We start from the raw sequence: 27,792 nt of genomic DNA on the forward strand, positions 1-27,792 counted from the left end.
CATTGACAGAAGACTGGGAAAATGCAGTGATATACATTACATTTCCAGCTGAAGTTTCAGTACTTAGTAGAGCAGCCCCACATCAGCATTTCTTTAGTTTTATTAGAGCATCTTTACAATACTATCGTGTCTGTTACCCGAGCCTACATTTAAAGCAGTTCCTATTGCTCTTGTAGAGCTTTTCAAAACTTTAACAGCATGGTGCAGAAAAAACAATTACTTGGAGGTGCATCTATACCAATTCAAACATGAAGCCCTCAAAATATATTTTTTATTTGCTTTTTCGACAGTGTTTGTGTTGACCATGTTTTCCTAGTCTTTTGAGCTATGAATGAAATGGAGCATTTTTTGCAGTATTGACCTTTCAGCTGTGTTGGGCAGTGACTTACTCAGTGTCATTTTGGCATCAGTTGGCATTTCTGTGGAAAATGTCATTACCAATGGCTCTGCTCCCTTAGAGAGATGCCTAGAGGGGAATGTAAGCTTGCATAATAACTTAAAGAAATTACAGTGATCAATACAGAGTTCTGGTATCAGCGTGCAGTAGTGAATATTGTACACGGTCCTGATTTGTTTTTCTCAGAGAAAGCTTAAAGCAGGTTCCATTATGAAGGGGAAGGTTGCTTTTTGGGCAATGTGTGCTATTTCTGTATAGTCAGTTCTGTGGGATATTAATAAACTGCACCTCCTGCTTGTGCGTGTTCCAGAACTGCTGATATGATTCTTTCTGAAATTAAACAGTGCTTTTGAGACCTGCAGTATACAGATGTTAATTTTAAATTTTAACTTTTGTGACGTTCCTCTGTTTGAGTTGGGAGAATGAGTTTTATATATACTTCATGGGGGAAAAAATGTAGTGTAAAATTAGGAAGGAAGGAATTGAATTGGTTTCATATGCCCCTGCATATATGGAAAAATGTTTAAAAAAATGTCAGCAGAGACATGAGATTTATTCTGATGTTGGTAGGTCAAGAGTATCCTTTTTTTGCCTTGTGCTTTTTTTTGAGGACACCACTGGAATGCTGAAAAGGTAGTCAGTCCACAGTCAGATATTTGTTCCACTGAGATTTTTCTATCTGTTTTTTTTCCCCTTTTCATAGACTTTACAAAGATTTAGAAGTGTAAAAGGATAGTAAGTGGGAAAAATTTGTTTCAAATTCATAGCAGAGTAAGGACAAAAAAAGGATCTCAAAAAGGTAGGTAATGGAAGACATACAGGTGGACTTCATTCTCTGGGATATTCTGAATAGAGCTGTAACTGAATTTAATATAATGTTGGTCAGAAAAGATACAGCTGGGGAAGCGGATGTGCAGTCCCATGTTCAAAGACTCAGATATTTTTGCATGTCCCATGGACTTTTCTGTGATCTTAGACAACTCATAATCTTCCTAGATAAGGAAAAATCCTGTATGAAACCGAAACTGCTGTTCACATCTAAGAGGAGTTGGCAACCTATGACAAGAAAAACTATAAACATGTAAATGAATTATTACACTTTCATGTTTATTCTTAGAAGAATCGAAATTGTGCAAAACAATTACAGAGCTGAGAATAGAAAAGTGGTGGAGTTCAGGATTTGATAAACTTTGACATCAGCTTGTGTTTAGAATAGAATCTTTTTAGGGGAAGGAAGTTTTGGCAGCTCGTGGAACCCAGCACGGTGGAGACCTAATCACAGATCAGGACCACTCCTCTGTGCTCCAGTAAAATCTAGAAGCACAGTTTACAATTCAGCCAGATACATGATATCAGTTAAGAGTGTAAACACCATTAGAGAATCAGGAGTGTCAAAGTAGGAAGATTAACCATATCCACAGACACTGTGGTGGTCTGGTGACGTCCTTGATTCGTAACTTTTACGCTTGATTTTTTTTTTTTTTTGATGGTCAGAAAGAAAAAAGAGAGTAGTTAATGGAAGATTCAGAGAGGAAGTAGAGAAAGAGAGCTGGAGCAAGAAATAAAAGAGCTCTTGGGTTAGAATTAGATTAAATTTATTCTGGTCTATTTCTGTTCTAATGCTGCATTTGTGCATTATAGTATACGATGTACCCAGGAAGCACCAAATGTGTCCAGAAATGCAATATTATTCTCTTGATTTAAACTGAGAACAAGCATGTTGTTAACAAGAGAAGGTACCTTTTGGGGTTCTTTCTGTTTATAAGTACAGTGTGATAAATGAAATACCTCTAAATCTCAGTGTCAGTCTTTCTTGTTCTACCCAGTGATAAAAGGGTTGACTTTTATTCTCTCCAAGATTTCGTGTGATTTACTAAAAGATCTTGAATGAAGTCACAGTACTTGCAACCTGGGTGGAAGCCATGTGAGTATCAGTACAGGAATTCCTGCTTTCTTAGCTTTTGGGAAAATAAGCTAGAAAATAACATACAAAATAGTAGAGAAAATGTTACTATGAATACACTGACATATGACATATATTTGTAAGGTTAGGTAGGAAATGCCAAATTTCAGTTTGTCTTGGCATCCTCAGTAAAGACCATATGTCTTTATGGTTCTAAATCACATTCAGATGTTTTCATGTATAATATTTTAATATTTTTAATAAGCTAACTACTGTATTTGCTGTATTGCCATTGTCCAGCTCTTGTCTTTCCACCTCATGGTTGTGTGTCCAGGACTGATCTTCAGTTGTAAATCTGAAAGATAAAGGTCATTCCAGCTTCCACCGAATTGTGGCTTGTCTTGGTTCATCAAAGGATCTGCCATAAACTTCCTGCTTGGGCCCATAATTGTTCCTCTGACTCATTACTGGAAGACTGCATTGTCTTAATTCTTATTATTTTATTATTTTATATGAACTGTTTTGAAAGTTGACCTAGACCTTCTCAAATTCTACACAATGTGTAAATTTTCTGGGGAAGTGTATTTTCTTTTTACACTGCTTTTGTGAAAGGTTTTTGTTTGGTTCTGAAAGTAGAGCTCTTATCTGAGGAGTAGCAAGCTGTGATTTCAAGGTTGAACACATCTGTTTTTTGCAGATTTAATTTGAAAATGAATGATTTGAAAATTAGTTGCAGATTTAATTTGAAGATGAATGTTCACTGCTTCGTATCTATCTTAGTAGTGTTGGCTCTTATGATCTAAAAAAGTGTGAATTCAGTTGAGCTTCGCACAGTATGTTTTTTTGTAGAGTAGCCTGCTCTGGCCATGGCCATACACATTCATTGTAGGAGAAGTTGTCTTACTGTGTGCCAGCATCTGCTTGGTAGGGCCAATCTGAAAAAGGTCATTGACCAGAAAAGAGTAGAATTAAACTACCCTGGTTGGCTTTGCACTGGAGAATATTTGGGATATATAAAGAAATGGTAAAGCTTGAAGTGTAAACTCTCACGTGCCCACAGGGAGTGTGCTGCAGCAGAACTTTAAGGCAACTTGCACATGTGGCACCTCTGGAAGGAGGATAGCAGCAGGAGAGGAATGAGGATAATGCAGGAACTGACACGAGGTTCGACTCTGGGAGCACTGGAACAGTGTTTTACAATTTTCACTGTGGTTGTCTTCATCTTGGTAGTTTTGTGAGAGCTGACCATTCTTCCCCTTCACCCTCATCATCTCCTTGCCATAGAAGCCCCCACTAGTACAGGCAGCATGCTGCTGATGCCCCTGTTGAGATGTGTCAGGCCTGCTCTGATGTGCAGTGTCATGGGACACACTGAGTTTTCTGTGTGGGTGGTTTTATCAGAACTGTCTCGGAATGGTTGTGTGGAGCTGCAGAAATGTCCAAGAATGGGCTGGTACAGCACAGCATCAGCTTTGGTCAGTCTAAACAGACCTGGGGAAGGGAAATATGTATTTTGCAGTTCATTTGTTCCAGCCAGGAGGAACTGAGAGTAGTTCAGTGTATCCAGAGATTGGAGTGGGATGGGAGGGCAGAGGCAGAGCAAGCGTAGCTGTCACTCTGACATCTTGAACTGCTTTGGTACCACGTCCTGTGCAAAGCACACACTGTGGCAGCAGTCCTCAGTAAATGAAATCTGGCTGTAGGACTTAAGTAAAAAACATTTTTAACTGCACCATACAAATACAAGAACATGCTATTGAAAGTATCCAACAGTGCTTTATTTTCACAAATGTGTTCAGCTTTAGATTTTGGAAGAAGAATGGATGTTCTGTGCTGCCAGCTTTTTCTTCTGTTTGTTTCTTCCATAAATTTGAAATGATAGTGGGGACTTTGTGCAGCCAAGCGCCGCTGGTGAATAGATGTTGGAAAAAAGAATGAGAAGCCACAGTGGTATGGAGGAAATCATGTGGCTACAGCTATCTGTAGGAAAAATAAACATCCTTTTTCCCACTTCCCCACAAAAATGTTTTTGTATCTGGAAAAAATATGGAGCTAAGGCAGATAGAGTACTGAAAGGAATTAACGTCTATAAGGAAAATGCATTGCCTTATGTGAACACATTATTTAACAAGGTATTTCACCTGAGAGGAAAAGTCTGTCATTGCATTTGAATTTGGGAATCAAAAAAAAAAAAATCAGTGAAAATAAACATAACAATATGGTAAAAAAATAAATTTAAGTTAAATTTCTGCAATACTGTGTCTGAAATTACAAAAATTTGTATGGCTGAGCTGAGGACTTCCCCTGGTTATGAAATATTTTGTTTTCTAGGTTTTTGTATATGTGAATTCTTTCTTTTAATGTATTATTTCTTTGCCATTCTCTATCATTATTATCTTAAAATGTGTTTATTCTGTATTTTTCTAATTGAGTTTAGGAGTAGAGATGCAAAGAGACTTTTTCGAAATCACAAGCTGAGGCATGGAAGACATGACATTTAACCTTACCATTTGAAAGACTTATCCAGAAGATAAGGATGTGCTTTAAAAATGTGCATTGTTGTAGCTGTTGCCAGCTTCAAATTCAGCAATAACAAAGAATTTGTCTCTCCAAGTAGAGCATTTTTTCCAATAGAATAGGATTCTGAATTAATTTTTAATGAAAGACTAAGCAGAAGTCATTAATATTCACTCAGAACAAAAGAACTTTACTAATGTCAATTCTCACTGATTTTTTCTATTGATTGCAGACACAGTCCATCATTCTGAACAGATACTGCACTGGACAGCCTAGCAAAATGCAGAACAAAAGTCTCTGTGGCTGATATGTTTTGAACAAAACCTTTTTATTTATTTAAAAATACAAAATACTTTGTTTTCTATATATTAAATGAAAGATCAGGACGTCTAGGTGTCCTGAAATGAGCTGATGGGAAACTGAGAAACTGTGTGGAAAACCACAGAGATGTCTGATTAAAACCAGGATATTCACTGTCTTTGATTTTTCTAGTGGATGACATAGAAGAGATTTCTGCATCTTTATGAATCTTAAATACTGGCAGACAATATTTGGCATAATTTGACTCAAACATGATACTTTTTCTTTCATAATGAATAAATGTGTGAAAAGCTTTTGTCATCTTCAGTTTAGATTTGAATCAAGACAATGCATATTTCAGTATATAGTAGCTTATAGAGGAGAATTGTTCCATTCCAAATTATTTGTTTCCGTGGATAGAGAATATATGAATATATTTTTTCCATATCAATGAGTAAATTAGTTTTTTGTGGCAGAGTACAATCTGCAGCTCAGAGTGTAATAAACTAAACTATACTGGATAGCACATCTTGTACCTGGATTTTAGTTCTAGACCAAAATTTGCTTAATGATCTGATACTCTATTTATACCAAATTGATTTTAAAGTTCTGCTAATTTTAGCCTATTTTCCAATCTCTTCCCAGCTCCAAACAAACCCTGTTTTTAATTCTAGAACACCTATAATGATTGCATTGGTAATCAATACGTATAAGCTATTGTATCTCTTAGTGAGTTGTGTCAGGGCTTGCATGAAATGGACATGTTAATAAAGAGATCTGTTTTTCATGCATAAAATTATTTTGTAATGAATTATTGAAAGTAGTAAACTTCAGTTCGGCGTAGTTTATAAAAGAAGCCAGGTGGTGTTAAACTGAGTAAAAAATATGTGCTAAACTGTAATTTTAGCAATGTCTTCGCATTGTACAAGCAAATATTCATACTTTTGACTAAAATACAGGTCTGGAAAAAGAGATGCCAATTATGCTGTTTTACATTGCTTGGGAATAGTTATCCAGTGAGTGCTGAGACCTTGTAATATTTTCTACTATTTATGGATTCTGCCATTTTCCCACATGAGAATTGTGTATGGCAGAGAATTTCTGATGTATTTGCGGTTAAATGTAATTCTGGTTTGGTAGAACTGGACCCTTAGGGATTAGTTGTGTTGTCCTTATTGATGGAAAGATAATGACTGTCTGCACTGGAAGAAAATTGTTGCTGTTGGTTTTTTATAGAACATAGAACATGTTTATTTTTAAACACTCTTTTCTTTTGTGGCTAGAATACAAGGAATGACTAGTGAATAAAAGTATCATTAATTTGACTCTCCAGCAGAATGAATTATAATTTAATGGACAGAAAATCCATGAGGAATGTCCATACTCCTACATTGTTTGAAAATCATTTTACACCAGATGTAACAACAGAAGTTCAATGCTTTTCCACTGAAAGCAAAGTAGCAAAGACTGATAGACTTTTATGTAACAAGAGTGATTAAGTTGGACAATACTCAAGTTCACTTGGATTTCTACACGTGAACAAAATCTATCTGCTTGCCTAACTTGTATCTCTACATCTTTTAAGTTAAGCTGGGATAAAGATAGTGATTTTGCAGCTAAGATGCAGATAGAAGCAGGACCTCAGAGGAAAATCTAATTGAAGTTTACAAAGTTTAATATTTTTTTTGTCTTAAGATGAAACAGAGAATGTATCATTCAGGATCATTATACATAAGTAAAGACTTAAAATACTTAGGTGTTTTCTTTGGTTTTCATAAAAATGTTTTCTAGTTTAAGGATTTTTAAAAACTTTCTAAGAATTCTGTCCTTGAAGTGACTCTAAGCTTCTTAAAAGTTGATTCCCAGAAATTGGAGTGTCACTTCTCTAGGCTTGGTCTGGACAAAATGTTGATTATTTATTCTCTTTTTAAGATCTTTAACAATTTCATGTCTGACAATTTATTGGCCTTTTTGAAAGTGACCTAGCAACAATATAAAACTTTAATTTCAAAAAGAGAAACTTGTAGTTTTTAAAAAATTATCTATCAGAGTTCATGAGAATTTAGCATACACTTTTCAGATTTTAATCTCATCGTTAGACTTTAAATGCTGCTTATCTGTTACATCTTATCTCCACCTGCCTTGATATCATGATGATATTACCAAATAATGTTGAGAAAAGCAGCTGAGTCTGGCCCACCAGACATCACTCTAAAAGTCCTGATATTGAACTGAAGAGCATTTTGCTGAAGCTGTACCCTGGTGTAGACAAGAACAGAGGGTTCATGGGCCAGAGAAGGGTCTCCCCTGGGTGTCACACACTAAGGGCTGGCTGTCTCAGTTCTGTCTGCTGTTCCAAAGGCTGTTGGAATGTTTAATGATGGTGAAACAATGAGATTAAACTCATTATTAGCTTTACAACCAGCACAAGTTTAGCATGACTTGTGCCCTGATACTAATTTTTTACTTCAGCTTGATTTTTAGCTGTAGAAATTTCTGACATCTTAAAAAATCCCTGTGGGTAGCATTAGTCAAGTACTGTGCACTACTGGATGTTAATGTCCTAGGATTTAAATATAAGCTTGCAGAAGCTGAGTCTGACATATTTTGAATGTCTACATGGAGCATATTATAGGTGCATCTTCCTCTAGCAAAGAGAAGGTTTAAAATTGTTGGAAGGGAGTGAAATGTGTCGTTACTTCTGGGGCTGTAGAATAGCATCCGTGGATGTAAGATTAGGCACTCGCCGCTCCCCGGGTTTGCAGTTTTGTATTACAGATTATCATTATTGCCTACACTTTTCTGATGAGATTGAGAAATTTCTTTAGCTGTAGAGTAAAGCTGCCAAAATACATTTACCACAGACCTTAAGGCAAATATAATTCTTCCAGAGGCAGCCTCAGGCTTTGGAGGTTTTTGTGCTGAAAGCAGGCTTAGACTTCCCATGAGATCCTCAAAGAGATAAAAAGGCTAAAAGCTCTTCAAAGCCAGGCCTTAGGCCCTGACATAATTTAATTCTCTGGCGATGGTTTTTGTATGTAAAAAAATGAATAAATATTTACAAAAATTTAAATGGAAATGTACCCAACTAGACCTGAAAATAACTTTTTAGTATCACCTATTTTTTTGAATTCAACATGAAAAAGTCTTCATATAACTTTAATTTAGACATCAGATGACCAGAAAAGGACATGGTATTTTCTCTCTCTTTCTATATGCAAAATTTCAGCAAGGTTATCTTGCTTTTTTGTGCAGAATATTTACTCCTGAGAACTGAACAAATGTTGAAATTAATTTGCATAACAAGTAACTACACTGTTATTCTAACTCTATTCTGCACATTAACCCAATCACTTACTAATTGTAATTTATTTTAAGGTCCTAAATTAAAGAACAGCTCTGTGTTCTGATCTCCTCCCACTTTTTCCTTTCTTATTTTTTAGGCTGTATTAGCACTAGATTTTATTTAACAAATAGCAAAATGTTCTAGAAAAATCCCCCAGTCTTCAACACTGTGAGTAGAATATTTTAAGTTAAGAGTTAATTTACTCTGGAAATGACTTAACAAAAATGTCACTGAAAAAGAGCCAGGAAAAATCCTGTTGAGAAGCTCTTTGGTGTCAGCATTAAAACTGTAGGGCTGGGAGTCAAGAAATCTTGATTGATTGCAGGCTTCCCTTCTTACTGTGGAGATGCTGCTTTGCTTCATGGCTCCCTGTTCTCCACCTTGTAAAACAGAATGATGGAATCATCATGTACCTTCAGGTGTGTAGCAAGGGGCAGCCCATTCCATTAGCTATTTATCCTCTTCACAAAGTTCCAGATGTTCAGAGGAGACTTGAGAAGTTTGCTCCCCAGATCAAGTCTGCTGCACCTCTCATTTCTCTGTTCATACCATGATTGTCAATTGGCCATGAATCAGCAGCATGATCAGGAGCAGGTTTTTTGGTCAGGCTTACTTATCCATGGCTGTTCTCACTTAGGCCTGACTCCAGCCTAGTCTTCAAATGCTTGAGGGTAAGCAGAGAACTTGGCTTGCTCTGTGTCTGTATATTCAATCAAAAGCTTTATCCCTCTATTTATAAAATTCTTTAAATCTTATCCACAGGAAGCTGTATGAGTTAAAAGTATTTATTGCTCTTTAATGTTATTTACAGCAACAAGCGATCAAATCCGAAGATGGTATTTCTGGATAATTTGTAGTGTACAAAACATTGCTGTGTAATTTCTTTTGCTTTTCTCCTCTCAGGAGGTGCTTACTGAGGAGTTTCACATAGTGCAGGCATTAGCTTTCATTGATTTGAAGAATTGCAGTTCAGTATGCTTTTTTAAGTGGTAACTTAGATATACTGTGTTATATGAAGAGCGTCTTAGGGTTATATTTTCATTATTTATTTATAGGAACTATTTTTCCTAAGTAAAACATGAGGACTGACATTTTAATAAGTATTATGAATGTTCTTAATAGATTAAGAAGTATGTTCACCTAGAAGTACCTGTGTTGAGATAACTCCCAAGTTTAGATTCCACTGTTGTCATTGGAATTGCTTGGTTCAAGAGTAGCCAGGTCACAGGAGTGACTAAAAAGTAGCTGAGGCAGAAGAAATTCCATTTTAATGTCCACTGCTGGTTTGAAGAAAACAATTCAGACTAGAAGTAAGATAATGTTCTACTGTGAAAGCAAATGAAATAACTGAGAAAACATAATTGCTTTATGTAATTTTTCTTTTTCTTTTTTTTTTTTTGTGAATGGGGGAGCAAAATTAAGTCAATTTAAAAATAAGACATTTGTTGCTAAATCTAGCACTTTGCAAAGTGCTAGATCAGTTTTTATTTGATTCAAACAAAAGAGATTTCCCCAGGGGTAAAACATTTTTAAGCTGAAATTTTGCAGTTAAACTATAGACCATAAATAAAGTAAAAGATAAGTTTGATGTAACTTGTTTTAAAAGACTAAAAACATCAGATAATAAATAATTTTAATGTGGTTCAGATATTTAATTAAATCCTTTAAAATTATGATCTGCATTTCTTTGAATATGAAAATACGTTACTAAACGCAAGTTGACATTTCTAAATTAGGTACTTGCCACTTCATAAGTGATACAAGCAGAAAAATATTTCTCAGGGAATGATGGAAGGTGTTTTTATCATCTTGTCACTGTTGTCATGGAAACTTATGTGTATCATTGTTAAACAGACTGTACATAAGGATCTAACATTCCTGTGACTTAACAATTGCCAGCTATTGTAGTTTTAGTGTATTTTCTCCAACATTGTAGTCAATGCTTAGGAACTTGTAAGTTGCTCTCTTCAATTACAGCCACGAACACAATTACAGAATTGGGCTGTCCAGAGACCCCATAGTACAGGGTTCTCTGTTAAAAGGTTCTTTTCAATACAAGGTTATTAACAGTTTTATTTCCTAATCCATTGTACCTATTATAAGCACTTAAAAATTAATATTCCCTCTATTTTGGGAATAGACTATTTTGTAGACTATTTTGACAGCAGCTTCTTTAGGAAACTGAAGCATTATAAACTCTGTCTTGAAAATTTTGGATCTTTTCTGCATGTGGATTTTATATATAACGTATTTTGTTTTTGAATACAGTGCTAAATTCATAGTGCACCTCTTGTGTATCATTGTCCTAACCTATCATGCATGGAACAGAAGGCTGAAAGAGAAGCTTGACTGGAAAATCCAGATTTAAGTGCTCCTGGACACAAAGTATGTGTAACTTGTGTTCTTGTTAAAATCTTATGATGGGCACAATTCACAAAGTAGGGAAAAAAAGGTAATTCCCCCCCCCCCCCCCCCCAAATGAGATTTAGGAATTGGTAATTCTAAGCACAATAAAAGTGTTGTATCTTTTGCATAAGTGAAAGTTTATTTTGTCTTTTAGCGTCTGGAGTTACTTCAAAATATGGCTTCTGCATCAGTTATTTATGACGTGAAATTACTTCTCTTTAAAAAAATGAAGCTACTGAAATACATTTTTCCTCATTGAACAAGTGACTTCCATTACCTCAAAAGTATTAATGAAATTTCTTTTCTCATGCTGACCTGTCGGGTTTCATCTTTTGGGGAGTTTTCTGAACACTCTTCTGAAATATTAAGGCTATTATTTTAAATAACTGTCAATGAAGAATGTATGTTTTGTGCTAGAGTAAGCTGTCTGTAGCAATTTGATGCAAATTTAACCTATCTGAGAATCCCAGTAATATGAAGTATTCAAGAATGGTAAAGTTGTAAATGATTTTTTAAAGATGTATCTTGCTATGTTGGTATTCTGCTCATAAACTTACAGTATCAGGACTAGTAAAATACAAGTACTGAAATATGAAGAAGAAAAAGCTCAATTACAAGTACCACTGTGGCTTTAGTTTCCAGAAAAATGCATTCATAACCTTCAGTAAGTGAGGGTTATAGGTTGCAAATAAAATTTATAAAAAATGTGTACTTTTCACTTCCTACTCCAGGAGATTCTGTCAGTTCAGGCAGTTGAATTCAATGTAATGCCACAAGAAAAAGTCCTGGCAAGCAAACATGTCCAATCTGTATAACTAAGAACCTGTACATAAGATAAATGCATATTTTCTATTATTTCAGATTACAGTAAGCTGTATTTGAATGTATAGTCATAGGAGGAGATATACTTAGCTTTTTAGGATTTATTGAGGCAAAATGGAACTTGTTTATTACTGTCTTCATACTTGATTTTATCTGGGATTTGTAGAAAAACAGAATTTCCAAACTTTATATACTCCTATATCTTTCTTTCAAAGGATTTAGTTTTTGATAAAATGGACATTTTGTGAACAGAGAACTTTCATCTTTTATCCAAACTTTTCTGCATTAAGAGAAAAGCTGTAAGTCCCTCTTCTGCTGAAAGTGATTTTGCTTTTATGGACACCTCACACAGTAACCCAGTCAGCTGATGAGTTTGTTATTTGTCCATCTCCTGTAGAACAACCTTAGGAAATTTGAGTCACAAGTTGCAGAGCAGAGGGAAGAAGCTGGGATGTGTATTGCCTCCCACTGGTTACAGGGCACCGGCTGTGGGTGCATTCAGCACATGAGAGCTTTGGGGCTCTGCATTCTGTAGGAAAAATATCCTGACTATTCATTATTGTAGTGCACTGGTGAGAGTTGGGAGTGCTGAAGAGCTCATGTGCTGTGCCCCAGAGCTGTTACCTCTGGTGAACACTTGAGTAAGGGGACAGGGGCTTTAGGACAAGAAAGGGAAAAGCCACAGCAGTCAGGTGGAGGGATTGAACAGTTGCAGTGCAGTCAAATGTGGCATCTCAGCTCCTGATCCATCAGCTTGCAAAAGGAGCTGTAGGAGGGATAGATTTTCAGGCTTCTGGTTAAGCTGAAAATATTGAGGGAGTGGAAATATCAGATTCCTTCATTGTTGAGGATGTAATTTCTTGACAAATGAAAAACGAGGACAATGTAGATAGAACTGTGTATCCCACTCAGAAAATACTGTTTTGAGGCATAAAATGTATTGTGTAAACATAGTAAGTAATTACAAATATTGGTAGAAAAATGAAGTGGAGGTTTTGGGGTAATTTTAATGGCTTATTTTGGTTTATTTTAATGTATTTAATTCTCATCACAGGTAAGGCTACATCTATATGTCGTAAGCCTGTGCCCAGATACATACTCTCCTTTCTGAATCAGTTAATTTCTCAGGATAATGAGTTGTGTGGAAAAAAGTTTATTAATTCAGGTTACATGGCTTCTGGTATCTAGATTAGATAGGGTATTATTTTAGTTGTGTACCATATAGACATCTGAAATGCTCTGCCATCAAAATCCAGTTAGGCTAGACAATGTCTGTTTCTGTATCTATTAGACATCTGTATCTATTCTGTATCTATTGAAAATTCATTAGGTTTTCTGGGATTCAGAAATCAGAATTCTAACATCTCATTTGTATTTGTCCTTAAAAATATCATTGCCACTCTCTGCTTTACAAAAAAAATTGTATAAAATAACTTTTATTGAATGAAAATCCTAGCTTAGAGCCATGAGGTATTTACAGGTTCTGAAGTGCTGATGATGAGTGCAGTGTTAATGATCTGACAGATACAAACTTATGGGTAAGTTTTTTCTCTAAATAGAGTAATCTCTTGAATTTCTCTAGTTAATGTGAATTGGTATTTCATGTTCAGGGAGTTAAAACTGGCAGGCTGGGATTCCTTGCTCTTTTCTGTTTTTGATTTTGGTGCTGATAGCCTAACTATGAACTTCCTTATGCAAGGCTGCTAGGAACTTCCAGTCTGAGTATTTCTGGAAAAGAGAAGTGATTGAGTCTCAGCACTTAAAAATGCCTTGTGTGCTTTTTGAACAGACACCACCATCTGTGTTGTGTTGAATTAATTGTAGTTATTTTGGTGATGTCTGTGTGTGTCCAGTAAGAACAGAAAATAACGTTTTAATTTCAGGGATGTCTGTGGGTTGATGTTTAACTGACTGGAAACAGAGTAGCTAAAGCACTACCTTTACCTCTGTTTTTTTTACGTTTTCGGCCCAGAATTGAAAGGAGTATATTCTCAATGTACATACATCTCAGTGTAGTGCTGTGCAGATTTTCAACTGAAACACCTTGGGCCTTAGTTTGCAGCCTATGTTCAAGTACCCCATGAGGAACTCTGCATTAAATAAGTTATACTTTGTGAGGTTTCTGGTATCTTTACCAGGGTAAACATGGGTTCTGCTGTTCTGTGGAGTGGTAGACTAGTCCTTTCAGCCCAGCAGTACATATAGATATTGAGTATATCAGAAGGCTTTTAGGGGTTTTACCAAAGAAATCCAGAGGTATTGTTTGTTCAGGGACACAACTGAGAATCACTGCTAAGTTGTTATGTGTATCAAGGCCAAAACAAGATGAGCCTTTCAACTTTCCAGGCTAACAATTCCCAAATGTATTTCTTGAAAGACTGATAAAGGATCAGGGAGATGGTGGGGCTCTGGCCAGATGTGGACTCAGCTATGTGTGATCAAAGTGGGAAATCTGCCCAGCTGTGCACCTGAGCTATTCCCACTCTGGCCCAACTCACACTCAGGGGGATTTGGGCTCGTTTATGCCCCATGTTTCTTCCTCTTCTGCCTCCTCAGCAGATATGTGTTTACATCAGGTACTTGAGTGATGTTCTGTGACAAGAAATAGTACACTGATGTTGGAATCCATAAAATTAGAGGATTTCTGTATATAATCTGCCAGCGGCACACTGACACATGGAATGATGGCTCTAAGTGCTGGGAGACCAAAATGTCTCCTTTCATAGCATAAACAAAGGTTGTGTATTGCAAGTACAGGGCTTCTGTAAACAGTATAAGCTAAATTTGAACTAAGATGTGAAAGGTCCTTGCCAGAGTGTGGAAGTAGAAATGTGGAGCTATGCAGCATTTTCTTACAAAATTTGAATCAGTTCATGTTGGGTGCTTCCCTGAAGAACCCATTCGTACACATTTTAAAGTATCTGTAAAGCAATAAGAAATTCTAATTTTGCCATGCCCTGTGTGCATATAAGTATTGTGGATACACAGCTTAGCACTCCATTACAGTGTTTTCTTAAAATTCTGTGCAATTGGATTTTGCTTAATCTGTGCTGTTTCATGCCAGAACAAAAGATTATGGATCATGACATTATATATAGCGGAAAATTATTCAGAAGTGTCAGTTTGAAGGTTTTGGTAAAATTGCAGATTTTGTAGGTGAAAAGTAATCTTTACTGCAACATAGTTCATAATTGTTTTGGGGCTGTAAAAGCTCAGCATTTTAACTGGGTCTTTATTCTGATTAGATTCAGTATTTTTATAGTAATTTTAGAAATACTGGAAATGTACATGCACATTTGCAATGCCAAACATTCCTGCAGATTCTAGATTATTTATTTCTTCCTATAGAAGTTTCTAAGACTTCTTTCCCAAGCCTGGCCACTTCAACAAGGCCAGGCTGGACAGGGCCCTGAGCAGTCTGATGTAGTGTGTGGCACCTTTGCCCACGGCAGTGGGGTTGGAACTGGGTTATCTTTAAAGTCCCTTCCCTCTCAAGCCTTTCTATGATTCTTCATGACTTGCAGGCTGCTAATTGAATCACAGTGCACTTCTAAACTATGCCACTCTTAAATGGTCCTAACAAATTCTTCCCTGAATTATATCTGGATGAATGAAGTTTGCAGGCTTGCTTTATTGCATAGCAAATGTTTTCTGATGGTATTCAGTGTTTTGAGGAGAGTGAAAAAAAGTGGGACAGATTTCTGTGTCATATAGTATCTTGTTGCATTGGTTATGTGAAAAGTTGAATTTTAAATAACTTGGGTTAGTTGTGATAACTTGGGTTAGTTGTGATTTTTCCCCTTACTCTCTTTGTGCATCGTGTTATGTTTTTCTTTAATGTAAGTTGATGAGTTATAGCAGCTGTCTAATGCTTGTATTATGGAAGTTACATGGTGCACAGGGTATTTGAATGCTTGGTTCTGCCTGACCCTGATCATGCGAAAATGAGAGAAAAAGAATTGTATCAAAGTTGTTACAGATAGGATAAAAAAGAATGGAATGGAATAGAAGAGTTCTGTTGGAAGGGAATTCCAGTGACTGTGTAGTCCAACTGTCTGATCACTTCATGACTGACCAAAAGTTATCTTGCTGATTTTGATTATGCAGAAGCTATTGCAGGAGAACCAAAATTAATATATGTTTTCCTGTCCAGCTGCTGAAAACCCACCAGATATAGTGCTAAAAGCATGTCAAAAAGCCAAACACTTCCCTTTTGCCCCAAAACACTAACAGCTTTATTGTAACTTTCACCATATTTTCTTTCCAGTGCAAAAAATAGCAAAAGATTTCCCTATGTTCAACAAGCTTTGCAGCTACTAATAATTTTCTGTATGCTCTTAAATATTTTTAAATGTCTCCACTTAAAAAAAAAAAAGTAATTGTAGTAAGGAAAAGGAAGTTAACTGCACTGAAAGCATATAGTATTGGCAATACTATCACAAAAATCCCAAAGTGAAGCTCTAGTGCTGCATTTCTGTCTGACGCTTTTGTAGGTACTCTGTCTCTTTACCATGTGGTCCTTAAAATCATACATGAGTCTGTTGTTTAGGAGTATATTTGCTGTAGCCATAATCTTCAAAAAAGACCTCTTACTGCGAATACTCATAAGACTAAAAACCATTTGTTTCCACCAGGATGAAGCCTCCTGGACTCCAAAAGCAGTCAGCATATATCCCAGGTAATTCTCACCTATGCAAACTAGACTTCTAGGTTTTAATTAGAAATTTACAATGCTGAAAGTTCAAACCTGAAATTTAGGAACTTATATTTGAGAATGGAATGGAAAGCCTTGAAGCTTTCTGTACTATTAATGTATAAAGAGTTCTCTCTCTTGGTTTCGGCTGAAAGCAGTTCCTGCCTTTGCTCTTAAATTTTCAGATTTTTAGACCTTAACTAAATCAAATGCTGTATTTATTTCTCATCTTTGAAATGTTTATTTTTCTAAGGAAATGTGTGTTTTTAAATAAAAACAAACTCTGGGCATGGTGTGTGGGCACACGTACTTAAAATTCTTTACAGAGTTGTTTTTAGGAGCACACATTCCTTTTATCCTTGCCTGATTGCAAAGCTGCATAGTGGTGAATGACTTTGCTTGATGAACTTCAAAATCCCGACCTTTACAAAATGAGAAACATACAAGCTTCAGTTTAAAAAGAAAATGCTAGTTTCTCCAACTGGTCTTTTGATACCTTCTTGTTTTTTTTACAGAAGTAAACACTGACAGTGCACCCGTGAACATCAGGATATCTTTCAGTTTCATTGCAGCTGGAGTCAGTGACTTCATACTGAAAAAGGTTGGTTTTTAGACTACAGACCATGACAGTTTGTAACAGTGAAGGAAAATACATGTTTGTGTAAATACATAGTTGTGTATACTTGTAATACAGACTTGTCTGTATCTATGTGTGCACAGGTTTAACCTGCGGCTGACATGATTATGGAAAGCATTTAAGACTTCTATAAGCTTTGTGGAAAAGAAGTAATTCTGAAAAAATAGACTAGCAGTTACATCTACTTGAAGATGAGAATAGTGTGCTTTTTTTAACAAGATGCCTTATTATTGGGACAGTAAAATAAAGTTTTGTCATAACTGATTTTAGAGTCACTGATGCCTTGAATCTTACAATTGGGCAGTTTTCCCATAAAGTTAGAGTCAATGTTCCCTTTTCAATCCTGTTAGTTTTACTGAATTACTTATGTTACAAATTACCTGCATCACAGTATTTTAATTGTGTTTGTAGTAATTTTAAAAATAGTTGCTCTGGCGATAGGTCATTTAATTATATTTTATCAGTAAGAAAGCATTAGCTCTGCTGTGAGTGATAGCCAGCAAGGCCATCTGCAGTGCCTTTCAGTTCACTCACTCTGAATTGTTCAGATAAAGACTGTCAAGTACTGCCTGAATAAGGAAGGAGCTGTGGTAGGGTTAAGTGCAGTGGAGGACACAAATGGAGCATTGATTCCAGGCATGCTGGAGGGTCTGAGCTGTTTCCTGCAGCACTGAACCTTTTAAGAGTTTTCATTGTTTCCCACAAAGTATTAAAATGCGAGTGTCTGCCATTCAGGATCTCAGGGAGGATGAAAATGAGGATTGGGAGGAAGAAGAAAAGGTGAGTTAAACTCCAATAGTTTTGCAAAGTACTCATTTCCTTCTATTTTTCCTCTTTAGGACAATAAACCTGTAATGATTACCTTTCTCTTTCAGATCTTCCTCAAGCCTGTTATTGAGGACAGAAATATGGAACTGGCCCGAAAATGCAGTGAATTAATAAGTGATGTAAGTGATGGTGACTATTTGCACTTTCATATTTGCATTTCTTCTTTCAAATGCATTTATATTTATGATACATATTTTCTCAAATATGTACAGTGTAGTGTGTGCCCATCTAAGGCTCAAATAATAAAAGCCCACAAAATAATAGAAAAGCACAGATTACTCTGGTACTTAAATTATTGGCCACAAAAGAATGAGCTTTCCAGAGCACTGGGATGATATGAAGCACAGGCCCTAGAAAGGAGTGTTTCAAAATGTGGGTCTCAGGCAGAGGGTGCCTGTCAGGAGAATGCCTTGGCTGCTTTCATCAGGAAAATGTGGTATTTTTTCTGGTTGTAGCCTAATTTTATGCAGTTTAATTGGTTTGAACAAAACTGGGTTCCAGTATACATAGATGTAAGGAGGGAAGTTAAAAATAGATAAATTTTTAATGTTATCTTTTGTTTGTGCTGATAGATGTCCAAAACTGCTCAACATATTGTTATTGACTATGCTTATAGGACAAATCCACTCAAATGCTAGAATATCTTTTAAAAATATTTAGCTTGCTAATTCTTGATTTAGTTACTATAGATTTTTAAAACTGTGGATCAGTTATATAAACATTATATAAACATCATAAACCAGACATTTTAAATTGGAGTAGATCTGATTGCTTCAATGTAACAGGATCAGATTTACCGTGATGGAGATTTATTTTTGTTTCTCTCTGGGACAGTATGTCAAAAAAAGGAACTTTGACCCTTCATGGGTGCATGGGTGTAAAGAATGATATTTCCCCTGTGAGAAAGCTGTGGTAGGAGAGGAGACCTTTCTGAGGAGAGAGTGACTTGCCTCAACAAATGTTCTGAAGAAACCGAAAAATGGTGTCTGGCTCGTGTTGTAATACAATATTTAGGTGTTGATTTAATGGGAATAGAACATACAGAATCTACATTTTAGGTATAAATTTTTAGGGGTTGTGTATCAGAAAAGAGTAGTCAACTCAGAAGACCAGTATCTGGGACGTGAAAAGTGTGATTTGACAAGGTCAAAGTTTCCTCTTTCCTCTTGTCAATACACCACCTACTTCAGTTTTCACAGAAAGAGTGCTGAAAATTGGATAGATCCTTAAGAGAGACTACCAAGATGAGCCCTTTGTAAACTCAACCTGCTTTCGGAAGCAGTAGAGATTAATAATATTTTTACTGATAGATATATGCAAGCTTTCTTTGGGAGAAAAGGGCATATGGTGCGTTAAGTGCCTGTCAACTCTTGTAAAGGCAAAAATGAAAATGGACCTGAAGCACTTATATGACCCAATATACATTTGCATCCATGCAGCTTCTTTCTAAACATGGTCACTCTTCTTAAAGAAAAAAACTCCTTGAAAAATGCTGAAAAAATCTTTCTTTAACTGAAAAGGAATTATTACTCTGCTGTGTACCCATTAGGAGTAATGTTGGCTGTAGCTCTTAATTAATGGATAAATGGAGTGGCTGTATTTTCTTGGATTTTCTGCAGGGACTTGAGAGCTAAGGTGAATAGCTAAGTCAAGCCAGGCTTCTCCTGCTTATAATGGTTCAGGGATGTGGGCTTTTGCTGAAAACTTGTGATGCATTTAGCCTGCAAGTGTGTTAGATTTTCCTTGAGATATGTCAGGCATAATGGCAAAGTGTTATTAATGCTTTCAAAGCAAGAACAATGTATAATGGTCCAGACCAATCTAATTTCAAAAAAGAGGCTCTTTGTTTAAAAATAACGTCTAGCTTTGGGGCTTTATTCAGCCTCTGATGAAATCAGTAGGTTTTTCTTCATTGGCTTGAATGGAATATGCATAGAATATGAATTTTGTTTCCCAGAATTTTTTGCTATAATGGAATTTCTTATGACCAGTGAAGTCCTTTGTACCTGGGCATAAATTCCTCACCCGGCACATTTCACTGTGGAGACCAATGAATTGCAAGGAGTTTGCATTCTTACCTTCCATTTTTTGACTTACTGACATTCAGAACTTTTAATATATTCCTTATCCTTTTTAGCATGAACCTTTCAGCATACTATTATTTGTGTGGACTCATGATTGGTGTACATTGGTACATTTTATTTGTGCAGTGGTTTTATGGCGCTTTCTGTTTGGCCCTTTAGATGACCTTGGGGGAGCAGCCTGTGTCCTTGCTGGCCATGAGACTGGGTGATTGTCCTTTTCTGATGGTGGAGCTGTCAGCACATCTCCATCAGAATGCAGAGCCAGGAGTGCACATGCCTGAGATACTGGGGCTGTGTTATGCTTGCCCTGCATTCTTTGCAGGCTGACTTTAATTTGGCAATATGGTTTTGAAAAAGTGTTACACTGGCAGTCCTTGGTGAATCTGTAATTGCCAGCCTTGAGCTGTACGTAGGGGAAGCTGTGAAGTGTTTATGTGCTCCCGTTCTTGAGAAAATCCCCAATTTCATTTGAGGTTGGCAGATGTTTGTTCTGTGGCTGTGATATCCCCTGGATTTTTTCTCTCGACAGTCGTTCCATTTAATCTCCCTCTATTATGAAATTTTACTCCACAGATGTTTTCAAAACTGTCATGTGTGTTTGATTTATATGAATTGCCTTCCTCTCCAGGCCTTTTCTCTTCCACATTGAAATTGAGCTCATCCATTTGCTTGTAGTGTATTTTCATCTCTTTTTTTGTTTTGATTATGTGGTGGGATGTTGTCTGTACTGTTATAAGCAGAGATGGGAACAATTATAGAAGGTAATTGGCCAAACTATTATAATCCTTTTTGGGAGAATGGCAGACACCGCCTTCTGAAGATTCTGCTGAATTGCGGTAATGAGTGGTACCAGCACTTCCTTTCCTCTAAAGCAAACAAATAGGACTGCTTGCTATTTATCTGTCCTTGCACAGAGTCCAGCTTAGCTTTAGGATGTCTCTGTTACACAGCAAAGTCCCAAAAGACCTAGAGCCAATAGTGGAAACACTGTGCCAAAATAGCAGGATTTTGACTGCCTAATTCTGGGTGCAGCTGTTCACCTGGACTCACTAATACTAGTCACAGCCTCTAACTCAAGAGGACCTTGAGTTTGAAATTGCTGGAGATTACTAAAATACTATATATTTTAATAGCAATACTGTATGCCTGCCATTTTCTCTTGCTTTACACTAGATTCCTATGGCCACGGAGAAAGGATTCTGTATTAGATGAATCTGTGGTCTGACGCAGTCCTTAGTCTTATAAGAGATTATAAGTTCAGAAATTTAAGTTTGGAAAGGTGAATACTTAGTGGGAAGAAGTTTCCTTTTGTTGTAGCATAAAAGCTAGATAAGAAGGTTCAGACATTTTTGTTGTTTTTCTAAACAAAAATGGGTATTTTAGATATGACAGTTCTATAGTGGATCTTGGCAGGATGACTGTTGACATGGTTACACCATTGATGTTAAGATTAATATGAATATACTCAAAAGCTATTTTTAATAAAGTTAGATAAGCATGTGTCCCTGAATAAAAGAAATGGTGGCTGCTTGGATTATGCTGTTACCATTGGAGTCTTTCCTTTAGCCCACAGTCTCCCTTCTGTTGTTCCCCCTGAAAAAGGCTGGTGGAACAGGCCATGGATGAGATGAATTTTCTTGGTGAACCAGGAAGCTTCGGCTTAAAAGTTGGATGCCCTTGTTTTATAAAGTTGATCTTCCCATATAATATCCATTAAGAAAAAAATGCAGCTTGAAACTTAATGTTTTGGTGGTTGTCTAGGAATTTTAATCCACTTTACTGGATAGTTGTGTGTGGTCAAAGTTGGTTTTATGATGAGTCAGGGAGAAGAAAAGGATCTAGAGAGAACTATGAAAAATTGAGCCTTAAGTGAGCTATTGAACTTCAGAAGTATATTGAAAGAGCAGTGGCTCCAGGCCACCATTTGCAAATTCTTCCAATTTATTTTTTTCACAAGGCTTACAGATCTGCTCAATGTAAACAGTGTATTTTGTGGTGAGGGGTAAGCCACTTGCAGGCAAAATTTCCTATTCAATATTTAAGACACCTGAATTTTTAATTACCGACTTTGAAGAGGAATATTAGCTTCTCTGCCTGTTCATTCCATTCATTGGTTATGTTCGATCATAGGCAAGTTCTTGAACATCTTCATTGCATCGTTTACACTAAATATGTTTTATAACTGCAAGTGTCATGACTTCATTATACTTGTCCTGTCTCATCTTCCATCTTTCTGATTCCAAGCAATGTGGACAATACTGTAGCAGAATGGAGTTTGTTGGATCAGAATTTGACCAAACATTTTATTATATGTTCTCTCTAAATTGTGTATTTGAGTCTGTATGCATTTTGTGGCTTCCATGGGTTACTGTAACAAATGTGAATAATAAAGGATTAAGGAGGTGGCATTAGTCATTTACTGCTTTCAATTTTTTTGAAAGTATGACTTCTATAGCAGAACAGTTTTGTTTCTTCTAGTCATGTTCTGTCATTCCCCCCAATTAAGTGATACCTTAGGAAGCTTTTGTGTTTGATTCTTGAATGTAATTATTGCTCTGCAATTAAAATGGATATAATTACAGTCAGCTTTCAGATATCTGTGGATGATTTATCTAAGTTGTGAGCAACAAGACTCTGTCTCCTCTGTCAGAGTCACAGCTTTACAGGAATTTCTACTGGGAATGCTATCAGATTCACCCAGTAGACAATCAGCTCTGTAGACTTCCAATGCATGTGTGCAGGTAGGACAGTAAGTGCCTGCTCATACTTACCATAAAAATGTCTTTTTGTGTCTTGCTCTGTGATTACCTGTGTGTATGATGTCACACACAGGTTACATGAACCATTGGCTTTGTGAGTAAAGTCATGACACAGTAATGTTACCCATTGTTCACCAAAAGGTTTTCTTTGAGGATAGATTGTAATCCACAAAAGCAGACAATGTGATGTGGAAGTGACGAGTAGATTCTTTCAGTAGTTCAAATCTGAATGAGCTCAATATCAAGCAAAATTTTTTCTTGTGTGAGGATAAAGTAGTCATGAATTTAAGATAAATTTGGCATTATCTAATCCATTTTTCAGTAAACACAAACTTTGCTTTAGATAGCACAGGAACTGAATCTGTGTAAGCTGCCATCCTTCTCATAAGTTTTTCAAGTTGCTGTAGAGGAGCATACACTAGAACTTGTGATATCCATTAAGGATTCAGAGAAAGAGGATATTAAGGCTGCATATTTCTGTAATGCTCAGATGCAGATCATATTGCTTCTGTCAGTGCTTGTCAGCAAGTCTAGAGTGCCTAACATCGAGCTGCTGTTAGGCAGAATGTGAAAATGAGGTTAGAGAAATGGTAGCAGATAATAACCATGAAAGCTTAGTACTAAATAATTCAATTTGCATTGATCTAAACAATTCTCTGTACAAAGAAAGAAATGTCACTGAAAACATCTAAGGCTATCCTTGTAAAGTGTCTGTCGTTAAAACTTACTTAGTCCATCTCATCATAATTCACCATCTTTCTTCATGCAGTTTGTATATAAAGTGTTCCTACATGTTAACCATGTCCATAGATTTTATCCTTCTTGCAGTCTCACTAATGCAAACAATAACTCTGACTCTAGCAATGCTCATGTGATTGTTATACCTGCTCATACTGTTTGCCCCATTGTAAGCAAAAGATTGGTTGCTTTAAAAAAAAGTTCGGGTTTTTTATTTTTTTTTCTTTCTTTTTTTTGTTACCAAATCCGTCATAGTGTTCTGATGGTTTTTTTTCATGGTTTCCTATGTGCATACACATTTAAAAAAAATGCCTCAATTTAAAATTTGTTTGTTCTTAGAGAAATTCTGTAATTTCTCGAACGTCATGAGTGTTGGATACTTTGTAGGCAATAGTTTAGCAGTGGCCTCTTGAATTTATTCATGTGAGTCTTGGATTCATAAAGGGGCATTTGATGATATTATACAGAATCTGTGCTTGCTAGGTCTGTGTTAGAAGTTAAACAATTTTTGTCTTTGAGATCAAGGATCAAGGAGATCAATTATTCGATTCTTCTTTCTTTAGAGATACTAAAACATCTACAACTGTCGTGAAAATGTGCTCTAGATGTAGAGAAAAGTCCTGTCTTTTTCATCTATATTATTAAAGAGTTCTGTGACTTTTACATAGCCCTAGTAATGTGCGTGAGAACTCGTAGCTTCCCTTTATGGTTTAATTTGATCCAGCCGGAGGTATTTGCAAGCTGCCCAGCAGAGTATCCATGAATAAAATAAAATAGAAATACTAATAATAATAAAAAAATTAAAATAACCAATGTTTGCTTTTCTGTGTGTGTGTTTTTAAGAGCAATTAAACTTCTTTTTCTTCTCTTTGTAGGTACACTACAAAGAAGAGTTTAAAAAATCTAAAGGCAAGTGCATATTTGTACCTGACACCCCGCAGCTAAAACATGTGAAAAGCCTTGGTGCTTTTATTTCTGAGGTAAGATCTAAAAGACTGAAAAATTTTCTTGGCATCTTATCCTTCCTAAAAACTCTTTCAGTTGAGTACTGTGATTTTTAGCTGGGGAAGGATGGCTTATTTCAAATAATAATTCTGTTTAAAGCTGAAGTGAATTCAAAGGCTGTAATTAGTGTATACTGCATTGTGAATAATAATAATAATTTGGAATTACATGACACTTTTATTTTGGGATTTGAAGACACTTTATTAATGGTTCTGAGCAATTCCTAGCTATCCCATTTTATGTGTGGATAAACTGAGGAATAGGAAAAGAATGTTGCACTTTCTGCAGTGATGAGGTTTGCAAATTACACCTGTGCAAAATTTCCCTGCTGTGGAGATTTCACAGCCTGATATCAAACAGGAGACAAGGAAAATGTTTCCATGTTATCATCCCTGTCCCCCTTCCGCAAGAGGGCTGGGGCAGACATCAGGTCATCGGTGGGTTGCCTGAGCACTTGCATATCTATCTATCTATCTACCTACCTACCTACCTACCTACCTACGTATCTCTGCATACCTGTGACATGTGCACACATACACAGCTTGAAAGAAAGAAAAGAAAGATCAATAGCTTCCAAAGTGTCAGAGCAGCATTTACTGCCAGCTCTTCATGTCCCAGGTACGAGGTGCTGTAGGATTCCATCTCTGATTATTTTCCACAGGTAAGAACAGCAGCAGAAGTTTCACCTGAGAGACAGCAGCTTTATTTAGGAATTGCTGGTTCTGAGTGATTTTTCTGTCCCTATGGCCCTTCAAAAAATTAAAATTTTGGTGCCTCATTTTTGTGCCACTTTTATGATTATAATAAAAAAGTCCAAGTATCACTGTCTGAGGTTGCATAAATTTGAAATTCTCTTTCTGATATACAATAATTTGCTATGTGGCTTTCAATATGAATGCATCAATTAAATACTTTTCTTGTATTTATCTTCCTGTTGTCTGAGGAGTGGCATGTCCCAAGGGAAGCAAATCTGATGTAATTGCACTTTATAAGAGACATACTATTGTAGTCTACAGAAATACAGTATATAGAGAGTATTTATCTGATCTGTCTGATTCCAGCAAATGTACTGCTAATAATCAAAGATTTAGAGATATAAAAATATTCTAAAATATTAAACCCTGTAGGTTTGATATTACCACACTTTTGAGCATGCTGCCTGTTTATTCCAGCATTACCTGAAGCCAATGATGTGATGGATGGTTTATCTTGTAAATTACTGACCTCTAGTGTCCCATCACCTGTATTTGCAAATCTTGGACACACATTCTTAACAACAGTGAAAAAGAGCCCTCTGTTTTGGGAAACGGCAACAAATATTACAGCAAATTATTGATATGTATGCATATAATGCATTTGGGGAATTTGTCTTTAGTGAAGGACTGTATATTTCACAGTAAATCAGTGACATTAGTATAATTGGAAATATTTTTGGTATTTATGATTGCTTTCACAGCAGTGTTGCCATTACTGTTTTATGAACTTGGAAGACTTAGAACTGAAGCAAAAGTCTCACACATTTTTAGCTGTTGTTCTGGTATCTCTTGTAAAACCCCTTTGTGAGGAGCTGCCAATACTGAATACTGGAGCAAAAACAGGATAAATAAAATGTAATTTAAAAATGAGACTGTAATATGAACAGATGAAACAGAAATGATGACAGGCAAACTTCAGTGTTCCTCCCCTTTCTAGCTACATTTAGTTGCTGCTACTTATTAGTTGATAAAATATTTATGGTTTGTCTCCCATTTGCTCCCATTGTTCAGGACTCTGTAAAAGAGAAAGAAGAAAAATAATTTTTGGATTTGAAAATGATCTGAGAAAGGATAGAAGAAACTGCCATGCTTATTTTATTTTGTATTTCCATTTAAATTATTGAATTTAATTCGGAGATATTTTGCGTTGCTTTGTGAATTAGGCACATGCCCATAAAGTATTATTAAAGATGTTTTTGCTAGAAAGTTAGTGACAGTTAATGAAATTTTTTCCAGTTCAGTTCTCTGCCATTTCACTTACTAGAAAAAATAAGTAGTATGTTTACTGTATCTTCATTTTTGCATTTTATATCACCTTTTTCTGTCCTCCAGGTGAAATATAAAGGAGCTGCTAAGAAAGACCTTTCCAACCCTCTCTATCCGCAGATGCCAGCCACAATTGACAGTGTATTTGCGAAAGAATTAATGCACCTTCAGAGCAAGGTACAACTTTGGACTTGTAAAAATGATTTTTAGATTAACTGTGTGTAAGAATAAGTACACTTTAAACAAAATACTTGAAAGGACATTTGATTGTCTGCTTGATTTATTTGGGTGAGCTTATCATCCAGAGTTTATCACCATAACTTCTTAAATTCAAAAACTGCACATTTTTAAAATGTTGACAGTTTTACTTACGTTTATTAAATATGCATTTAAAAGTTGGTAGTGCATTCATTGATCCAGTGAAATCTGTGAATACAATAAGGAATTATTGAATTTAGTGACATTGCATGGTCCATATAGAATGGGTGACACTTATGTAACTTTTCCAGTTGGGTGTTGTATTAACATATATTAAATGTAATATAAAATATTTGATGCTGAAGGCAAGAGAAAAGAAAACTGCTTTAATGACTTCTAAAGGCACTTAGTGGTAGCAGCAAATGTATTTCTGATGATCTGCATACTACTACTTACAACAAATTTTATACAATCAAAATATGAAATCAATATTGAATATAGTATAAAGCTTGTAAACAACCAGCAAAATAGTAAATTTTGGTTCAGTTGCCTTCAAGGACTCAAAAATATAATACCCTAAGAGTAGGCAGGTGACCCTTCACTTCCACTGACCTCAGTGGAATTATGAATGTTAAGCATGTGCAATATGAATGAGGCTCCAGATTTTCATTGTTACTCATGAGAATTACATCAAATAGATGGTCATGGCTTTCTGTCCACCAGCACTTCCATGGTTTTCTGTTTTTGCTTTCTCCTCTCTTAAAGATATCAACTACATATGGTTTAAAACAGCCAGTGCATGAAGGGAACACCCTTCTAAATCCATAATATTGATTGTATCTCAATATGCATTCTTGTAACGCAGTGACACTTTTCCAGACAAAGGAAAATATTAATAAAAAAGAATGGACTGAAATTTCAGTACAGCTTGTGGAAAAATGTTTTGATATAAAACATTATGTTAATCAAGGCTATATTAAGCAAATACAATAACACATATTTTAGTTTTCAGAATTTGAAAAAGAACATATATACACAAGTTAAAGCACCACAGTAGCTGAAATGATATTAATGTGACATTTCATTGTAAAGTGAGTGATTAGAGGAATTATAGTAAAAATAAATTGGGAATTAAATT

At 36.0% G+C, this 27,792-nt stretch overlaps 2 protein-coding genes across 5 annotated transcripts in view; both read left to right on the top strand.

Moving 5' to 3' along the window:
• LOC128935191 (LIM zinc-binding domain-containing Nebulette) overlaps window positions 1-27,792 on the top strand; it is a 247,603-nt gene that overhangs the window by 137,822 nt on the left and 81,989 nt on the right. The gene's annotated exons all lie outside the window — the stretch shown is intronic.
• Window positions 1-27,792, top strand: part of LOC128935190 (nebulette-like) — a 92,298-nt gene that overhangs the window by 21,672 nt on the left and 42,834 nt on the right. The window contains exons 1-7 of one of the 3 annotated variants that reach the window (XM_054273314.1): window positions 2,254-2,321; window positions 16,326-16,369; window positions 16,900-16,985; window positions 17,757-17,801; window positions 17,897-17,968; window positions 24,306-24,410; window positions 26,523-26,633. In XM_054273314.1, coding sequence (XP_054129289.1) covers window positions 2,320-2,321; window positions 16,326-16,369; window positions 16,900-16,985; window positions 17,757-17,801; window positions 17,897-17,968; window positions 24,306-24,410; window positions 26,523-26,633 — 465 coding nt within the window. In that variant the 5' untranslated portion in view covers window positions 2,254-2,319. Of the gene's footprint in view, window positions 1-2,253; window positions 2,322-16,325; window positions 16,370-16,899; window positions 16,986-17,728; window positions 17,802-17,896; window positions 17,969-24,305; window positions 24,411-26,522; window positions 26,634-27,792 lie in introns of those variants that run through there. The other 2 variants (XM_054273312.1, XM_054273315.1) reach the window with 2 other exon arrangements.

Source organism: Melozone crissalis, unplaced genomic scaffold (assembly GCF_028551555.1).
Source record: "Melozone crissalis strain CALT ecotype California unplaced genomic scaffold, PUWL_Pcris_2 ptg000016l_1, whole genome shotgun sequence".
In the NCBI taxonomy this organism is placed as follows: Eukaryota; Metazoa; Chordata; class Aves; order Passeriformes; family Passerellidae; genus Melozone; species Melozone crissalis.